We start from the raw sequence: 9,070 nt of genomic DNA, 5'->3' as shown, positions 1-9,070 counted from the left end.
AGCTCAGTGAGGATGGTACGCTCAGCTGATCGCACCACCCTCTCGAGAGCTCACCTCTCATGCTATCCAGGCTGTGATGCTTCTCGTCCGGAGGCTCTCGACGTCAACGGTGCGGGTGTAAAAGTTCCTTAACACCTTAGAGGGCAGTTTAAAGTCTCTTAAGCGTCTAAGGTGGTAAAGACGCTGACTTCACCAGGGTGTTAACGTGACAGGTCCTTGACAGGTCCTGCGTGATGTGAACACCGAGGCACCCGAAAACTGTCCACTCTCTCCACTGAGGCCCCGTTAATCTTAAAGGGGTGGTAGGGCTTCTCCTGCGTCGTGCTGAAGTCCACGACCTTGCTGCCGTTCAGCACGAGGTTGTTCTCCTGACTCTTCATACGCGTAAAGGCTGATTTATACTTGCTATATAGCACCATGTGATCAAATCTCATACTTACTGTAGGAACTACTACTAGATTGTTTTCCGATCACAGCTAGTGTCCAGGAATTTTATAACCCTCAGGCCTACTGAGCACCAGTCTTCCTCGACTCCTCGAATTCATCGCTACTTTTGAATGTGCAGTGAGGGGTTTTAGATTCGAGACGCAGATCATGACAACAATCACGATGGCGGCGGAAAGTTTTAAAGAGCCGTCAGTGTGTTTATCGTAAACGTTACAGAGACCAGATGGACGAAGATGTTGTGGATGCTGCATTTTGAAAAAAGTTTTTAAAGTATATTTGTGTCTGTACGCCGCGTTCACTGCTGTCGCTTGTGGGCGTGGCCTGTCCAGCATATTTTTTTAGCTCCTGTGAGAAACAGTAGTAGCTATACAGATTCAGCTTCGAAACCTGACTAGTTAGACCGAAATTAAATAACACACCTCAGAATCAGTGTGAAAATCGCTGTTTTTCATGTTAAGCCTTTTAGCACGTCCCTAAAGGCGCTTTGAGTTCACTCAGCCTGCAGGACTGTTCTGTTTGACATAACGCAAACCACAGCAGCTACAGCTGTAAAAGCATCCATCTTTCTGCGCTTTCTGGAAGAGTTTTTTTTTTTAAACGCCGCAGATTTATATGCTGTAGTATCTTCACCCGATCAGTCAGAATTCACCAGGTTTCTGACTGATCCCACTGGTTTTTTTTTTTTGCCTTGTCATCATTCCTTTGTATTGCAAATGGCCGCTCGTACACGTCCAGATCTTTTGATAAATCCAACAAGCCACCTAACATACAGTAACCAGTATAAAAAGACATTTTATTTATTTAAGTAATTATTGATGCGTTATTATTATAATGAGTTATTGATGATGATGATGATGATGATGATGTCATTCACTGGCAGGTCTTCGAGGTTCTTTGTCAAGACTGCAGCTGGATTACGTGGACATTGTCTTTGCAAATCGAAACGATGTCAACAGTCCGATGGAAGGTGAGTTTTGAATGACCTTAAGTGTGTCATTTTGCGTATTTAAACCTTGATAAAGACTGAGCGCTCATTTATGTGTGTGTGTGTGTGTGTGTGTTGCAGAGGTGGTGCGTGCGATGACGTTTGTCATAAACCAAGGCATGGCCATGTACTGGGGGACGTCCCGCTGGAGCGCTATGGAGATAATGGTATGATCCGTTTCTGTTTCACGGGTTTGTTTATTGTGAATCGATCTCCTTATTCCGCATCCCTCTTTCTTATTCTTTATTATGTTGTTGTGTCCTCCCACCACTAGGAGGCGTACTCGGTGGCTCGGCAGTTCAATCTGATCCCCCCGGTGTGTGAACAGGCCGAGTATCACTACTTCCAGAGGGACAAAGTGGAAGTGCAGCTGCCTGAGCTCTACCACAAAATCGGTTTGTAAAACTCACTGAAACACACGTAACGTAGTGTTTTATTCCTCTTCTACTACAGCATTATTAAAGTAGACCGCTCCTACCTTTTATCCATTTATAACTATGAGTTCGTTCCTGTTCTCTCTTACGTTATAGGAGCTATAAACACTCGTTCCCTCACCAGCCCCCTCTCTATTCTCTCTCTTTATTCTCTCTCTTTATATCTCTTTATAGAAGCGTAAACTCCTCTGTCCTGAAAACTGAACGTTACAGCTTCACCTCTGACTGTTATAAAGCTCTGACACTGGAGACTCCTTCCATACATGTTCTTCTCACCATAGCAGCGATTTTTTAAAAAATCCGTTTACGCCGAGCTTCCACCGTACCAGTCCCTGTGACTGAGCTGTTGCTATAGAAACGATAACGTCAGTCTCTCGTGTCAGAGCTGCTGTTAGAGAAAATTAATCAGCACCTTCTGACCAATCACAATCCAGAACTCAGCAGCGCCGTGGTGTAAATATTATTAGTTACAAACTCAAACTGAGATGAAAAATAGTCTATAATATACATGAGCTAACTGTGATTGGCCAGAGTCGGTTTGATTGACAGTCAGAGAGGAAGAGCGTCCCGCCCACCAGTGATGTGATTATATAACGTATAATAATCATTATAGTGCAATTTGGCAAGGGTTCTGCTGATGGCTGGAAATTGATATCACTCTCTCTCTCTCTCACACACACACACACACACACACACACACACACACACACACACACACACACACACCCACACACACATTTCTGCCCTCAAACGAAAAGTCATTACAGAGCAATTAGTATCTACATTTGGAGTTTCCGTGTTTGGAATGAGGCCTGTTTAAAACAAGGCCATCTTTCTGCATCTCTCTTTCTCTCCCTCTCCCTCTCTCTGTCCCTCCTCTGTCTGTCTCTCTCTTTTTTCTCTCTCTATCGCTCACCTCCTCCACCCCCTCTGTCAGTCAGAGACTGATTTTCAGATTTTCTAGCTGAATGGAGCATCAAACATCAGTTGCAAAGCATTTTTCATTCCTCTCTCCATCTCTCTCCCTCTGTCAGGTGTGGGGGCGATGACCTGGTCTCCGTTGGCGTGTGGTTTGATCACCGGGAAATACAGTGATGGCGTTCCAGAATGTTCTAGAGCTGCAATGAAAGTGAGTCATCTTGCGCTCTCTCGCTCTCTCTCTCGCTCACTCGCTCTCTGTTTTTCCATATGGTCCTTTTACAGCTGGTACTCATGTGTGTGAGTGTGTGTGTGTGTGTGTGTGTGTGTCTGTGTGTGTATTCCTCTGGCTGATGGAGGCTCAAACCTAAAGTGGATGAGTGCTCAGTGTGATCCAACCATAAGAGCACACGTTTACAACGCTTTATACTTTAAGGATCGACCACTTAAGTTCAAATGGTGTGTGTGTGTGTGGTGTGTGTGTGGTGTGTGTGTGTGTCAGGGCTATCAGTGGCTGAAGGAGCGTGTTCACAGTGAAGAAGGTCGGAGACAGCTGGCTAAGATCAAAGAGCTCCACCTACTGGCTGACCGACTCGGCTGCACCGCCGCACAGCTCGCTATTGGTAATAATAATAATAATAATAATAATAATAATAATAATTTTATAACTACTATTTTCATTTATTGCATGTTTCTCTGTTTCTTTCAGCCTGGTGTTTGCGCAGTGAAGGTGTTAGTTCTGTATTGTTGGGAGTCTCAAACGCAGATCAGCTACTGGAAAACTTGGGAGCGCTGAGGGTAACACACACACACACACACACACACACACACACACACACACACACACATACATGGATATACACACTTATAAACATTAATTGAAGCCACCTTACTTTTGAGGCGTCTTTACTTTGTTAAGTCAGAAAGGCCACGCCTCCTTCACTGTGACTGACATGCACGGAGGCCACGCCTCCTTCACTGTGACTGAAATTCACGGAGGCCACGCCTTTTTCACTGTGACTGACATGCACGGAGGCCACGCCTCCTTCACTGTGACTGACATACACGGAGGCCACGCCTCCTTCACTGTGACTGCCATGTACAGAGGCCACGCCTCCTTCACTGTGACTGCCATGTACGGAGGCCACGCCTCCTTCACTGTGACTGCCACGTACGGAGGCCACACCTTCTCACGCTGCTTTTGGTTGAGGTTTATTGTGTATGGCGCGTATAATGCATTATTTCTGACACACACATGGTCACACCTCTGTTCTTCTGCAGTTTCTCTCTCAGATGACTCCTCAGACGGTAAACGAGATCGACGCGCTGCTGGGCAACAAGCCTCACTCCAAGAAAGAGTCCCGCGCGTGAGGAAGGAAACGAGACGACGAGAACGCAACGACGAGAGCCGAGTGCGAGCGGGACAAAAGGATGGCTTTCGCTTCCTCCCCTTCCTGTGTACTCCATCTTCCTGCATGGCTCCTGCAAACCACCGGGCTTCCAGAACGATCCGAACCAAACCCACTCTCGATCTTTTATAAACATGTCACAGACACATCGCTACACCGTTAAAAACAAAAGGAGAGATTTTCCTCTCCACAAGAAAAAAAAATACAGACAGACTAATATCTGAATAAGAGAGAACATCATGTCTTCCAGGTGAAACACTTCGGAGAAGGGGGCGGAGTTGACAAAAAAAAACTCAGTTCCTTTTCCCAGGATGCCGTGCAGCAGGCTTTTGGTGCGTGTGTGTGTGTGTGTGTGTGTGTGTCTGTGTGCGTATGTGTAGCTGCTCTTCACTGCCGATGATGTTAACCCCAACCCCAAGCAGCAAAACACAACTCGTGTGTGTGTGTGTGTGTGTGTGTGTGTGTGTGTGTTAACCCACTTTTCCGCCAACACAGAACCTTTTTATGAACCGTTCCCACTTTTCCACCATTTTAAGAGCTGAATAATCCGATGTGGGTGTGGCCTAATGTAGGCGTAAAAAAAAACAACCGTGGTTTTTTTGAATACTTTATACATAGCACAGAGAGTGGCACTGTGCTAATCATTTGTCTCGTAGCTGGCTACCTTTAGTTTAACGTTCATATTTTGTATTTGCTAACGTAACGTAACTTAATTACATCTCATAGAGCTAGCACAGAATGTCAACTCATGAACTAGTGAGTCGGTAGTGCTGAAGAATATTTACGTTAATATTAACGTTCACACAAAGGCTACTAACATCGCTAGCATTGTCGCTTTCGTTCCAGAACTAGCGCAAACTCACAGGTTTGGCTAATCAAGAATGTGCTAGGTAAAAAAAAAAACCTTAATGATTTGTTCATGCCTGTGAATCAAGTCAATTGATTCACTTAAAGGAGTTGTTTAAAATTTTTGATTCATTGAAGGCCAACAGATTTGTGGTGCTAGAACAGAACCGGAAATTTGTTGGTTGACAATCACAGGACGGTTCTAGATTAATGTTCTGCTGCTGTGTCGGTGGAAAAGCATTGTGTGTGTGTGTGTGTGTGAGTGTGTGTGTTGACTCATTCTCATAGCCTGCAATAGGAGTCACACAGAACCGACTCAGTGTCATTTATTCCTCGTAATCATTCTCCCGCCATTATTCACATCCCCGGAATGGCGGATGGACAAATCGCCATGGCGACGACTGGTGTGCGAAATGGAGCGAATGTATGAACTTATTTCTTCCTCCATAGTGTCACTGTGGTCGACAAACTGTGCGCATGGCCCTTTAAGACAGTCCCCACTCTCTCTCTCTCTGTGTGAGTGTGTGTGTGTGTGTGTGTGTGTGTGTATGACTCCTGCGATAACTCTTTTTCTATCTCTGAAGCAAAAACTGTCAGAGGTCAAAGGTCAGGGAGACCAGAGAAATCATTCTAGACATCAGTGACAATGATAACATGAAGAGAAACTTCCATCGTGTGTGTGTGTGTGTGTGTGTGTGTGTGTGGACGCTGGTCAGTATGAAGACGTTAGATGCCATAAAGCTTGACTCTTGCTCATTTTTCTGAAGAAAAAAAGTTTCAGTGCAGGTGGTGGTGTGTTTCCATCAGCTGTTATGGCTGTTTAGGGTCATTCCCATGTTCCCAGGGTCCTATGTTCCCCAGTTCAATATTCACATTAAGTAAACTTTTCAAAAGGTTTTATGTAGTCGTCAGGACTCCCAGGGCTCTATTAACTTTATTACCTTTTAACGTTAAACACCAAAAACACATTTTAAATGAATAACAGCATACATTAGTTTAAACATACATTACTATCCATCCTTCATCCACACTTGAAATGTGTGAAAGTTATTTGTGCTGCTCTAAAAACGGTAAAAAAAAAAGTCTAGGTTCATACATCCATACAGCTCAATTCCGTGCATGAACAGTACCGAACTGTTCACAATAAACTGCAGAAACGCCGGACTGTGGCCTATAAAACACAGGAAACAGTCATAAAAGGAACAAAATGTTAAGGATGAACATGTCCCGGTAAAGTATCGCTCCAGCTTTAAATCACCTGCTCTATATCATTTCAAGGATGCACCGGCTAACAGCTCTCCCGTGTGGAGGAAATGGTCTGAAGCCCTGACTATACCGTGTTTTTATTCTGGTTAGTCGGGCCTCCAAGTCCCTCCACATCCTACATAATTAAAGAGGCAGGAAAAATAATCAATCCACTTTATTTTTGCCCCAAGTCACATGTCATGGATGATGAGGCACACATCATCGCCCCTCAAATTGGGACGTTTTCACGTTTTGCACTTAAGTTATTACAGAGCGTGCATTCGTGCATGAGCATGTTGTAGGTATAGGTGGGAGAAGTGGTGCCCTTTTAAATGTCTTTTAAACAAAAGTGTTTTTACTTTGCAACTTTACTTTATTCACAAAACCATGTTCCAATCTGGAGAACATAGAGACGCTCCCGCTCTTTAGCTATACATGTTTAGCTACTTCACTGACAACCCAGGCTAGGTATATCTATTTTTATTATTTTTAACTTCCCATTTTTATTTTGATTAAATAACTGCCCTATTTCACAACTTTTCTGCAATATTTTAATAGCAAAAAACGGAGGCATGCTAGCTAGCTAGCTTTAGCGACTCTACCCAGTTTGTTTCCATAATTGACATTTCTGTGAAATCATTTGAAGCGGGTACGCAACACGTGACCATGTGATGGGTTTCAGTTTTCAGCGACTGGACCTGTGTGAAATGTTGCGCTATTCTCTACTTATCCCAAGCAATAGTTAGCGTTCCTGCCACAATAGCGGCCATTTCGACTTCCCAAATGCTAACATGCACAAACTTTGTTCTAAAAAAAAAAAAAAAAGGCTTAATTTTCAAGATTTACGTGTTTTTATTTTCTGCTTTCGTGTGTTTCGACCAAGTCCCCGTTTACAAATGAAATAAATCATAAAGTATGTTTTTACTGTGACACAAAAGACGTTTAGCATTCCTGCATCTCGTGCCAGGTATAGCTGAGTGTTTAGCACTAGCGACTCTTTCGTATAACACACCTGTATGTCTCGATCTGTATGTATTATTTTATTATTTTTTATTTTTAGAGTGAATTGTAGTAACGCTAGTTGCTAGTGTTTGGGATACAGCACACATTTGCTACATCATCGTTTATTTGGACAACTTGCTTTCATCCGTACGCTAACTTTCACACCACAGATTAGCATAGACATTAGCATGAGGATGGAAGGATGGGAAACACACTACAGTTCGAGCAGTGAGATTTATTTATGACTGTTATGATGTGGATTTAGCTTTCAGGACACGTAGCGGAGCATGTCTGTTTATTAGGCGTGTGTGTGTGTGAGAGAGAGAGAGAGAGAGAGAGAGAGAGAGAGAGAAAGAGAGTGAAGCTTTTTTAATGACACTGGAGGATCCGTTTTTTCCAGCAAGAAGTCGGGAATGTAATCAGAAAGTTTCGTTTGTTTTCGCACCCAGATGACCGTGTCTGACTCGCTGTCACTCACTTTGATGGGTTGTGATGGAATTTCATTTGCTGAGTCACTCCACTCAATGTTCCCTCATGGACCACTGTGATTTGGGACACAGCCGCAAATCTGCCCGGCAACAGCAGACGCAAGGCAGCGTCTGGTGGTCTGGTGCTCCTCTCCTCTGCACTCCGTTCAAACCATTCTAAGCTGTTTGATTCTTATGAAGCAACTCAAACGATATGATTCATTTGATTCACTCGAATCACCACTCGGAGTGACGATCCACAAATATCCTTCAGGCTTAAAAAAACGTGGACCACCTCCAGTATCTCATGCACACAGTTTCACGGTTCTCAAGAACAATCTTGGTATGGTGTGGAGAGTCGAAAAATTCGATGTGTTCATTTGTGAATTGACTCGAATCACTTTGTGAACTCTTTGCTCACAAGTTGTGCCGCGTACAGCCGAGATTCAAGACGGCCGTCTTATGGTGCACATCTGAGTTCAATTTCATTCAGTGCCAGTTTATAAAAGCAATCAAGTCAGGATGAAGTGCTGACTAAAGATGAACGAATCAATGAATCAAACAATCAATGAATGAATCAAAAATCAGCCTTTGGATGTAGAATCCTGTATTAATCCTGTATTTCAGGGCAGTGATATGAATCCCTTTACTGCTGAAGAGAATCCACAGCTCGAGTGGCCGCTCTACAATAAGGACACGTTCATGATTATGTCACTAACCTCAACCGTTTTATTTATTTATTTTAAAAAATTAAACATTGTACTTGAGCTGGACCTGAGAGAAGCCGGACTCACGTTCAAACGCGAATGCTTTGAATGGTTTCTTTTTTTTTTTTCATGTGATGTATTATAGTTAGCAAGATCTTAGTTATACGAAGACCAAGATCTGACCTGAGCAGCGTACATACACGTTTAGAGCACAGAAAAAAAATCCTCCGTAACTCTGCCTGTGTCTGTTCTATTTTAATGTCTTGCACCAAGAAAAAAAAAAAAGATTCACTCAAACCCTGTATCGAATGTATTCATGCTTGCCTTTAAAATGTCTGAAGAAACTCACTGCAATGTTTTTAGGCTCTTTAATCAATGTCAGATGTGTCGTGTGATTGTGCACCTCAGTGTAAGTACACACATTTGCACCGTTTTCGGACGTTCGGAATTACTGGCACCCTTCACGGATAATGAGCAAAAATGAATAGCACATGCGACAAGCGCTGTTTTCAGCTTACAGGTACTTTATGCTTTTAAACATAAAATTTTCCTAAGATGTGCATTTTCAAAAAACTTATTTACAAAACCCTTGTTTCAATAGTATTGGCAC

The 9,070-nt window shown here is 43.2% G+C and overlaps 1 protein-coding gene across 1 annotated transcript in view; it reads left to right on the top strand.

Moving 5' to 3' along the window:
• Positions 1–8,808, top strand: part of LOC128603328 (voltage-gated potassium channel subunit beta-3) — an 11,141-nt gene extending 2,333 nt beyond the window's left edge. Inside the window, exons 6-12 of the mRNA XM_053617638.1 lie at positions 1,328–1,414; positions 1,514–1,599; positions 1,707–1,827; positions 2,901–2,995; positions 3,287–3,407; positions 3,494–3,582; positions 4,066–8,808. Coding sequence (XP_053473613.1) covers positions 1,328–1,414; positions 1,514–1,599; positions 1,707–1,827; positions 2,901–2,995; positions 3,287–3,407; positions 3,494–3,582; positions 4,066–4,155 — 689 coding nt within the window. The 3' untranslated portion in view covers positions 4,156–8,808. The remainder of the gene's footprint in view (positions 1–1,327; positions 1,415–1,513; positions 1,600–1,706; positions 1,828–2,900; positions 2,996–3,286; positions 3,408–3,493; positions 3,583–4,065) is intronic.
• Positions 8,809–9,070: the final 262 nt, after the last annotated feature.

This window comes from Ictalurus furcatus, chromosome 28, assembly GCF_023375685.1.
Source record: "Ictalurus furcatus strain D&B chromosome 28, Billie_1.0, whole genome shotgun sequence".
Taxonomy (NCBI): Eukaryota; Metazoa; Chordata; class Actinopteri; order Siluriformes; family Ictaluridae; genus Ictalurus; species Ictalurus furcatus.
This window is presented reverse-complemented; position numbering and strand designations above follow the sequence as displayed.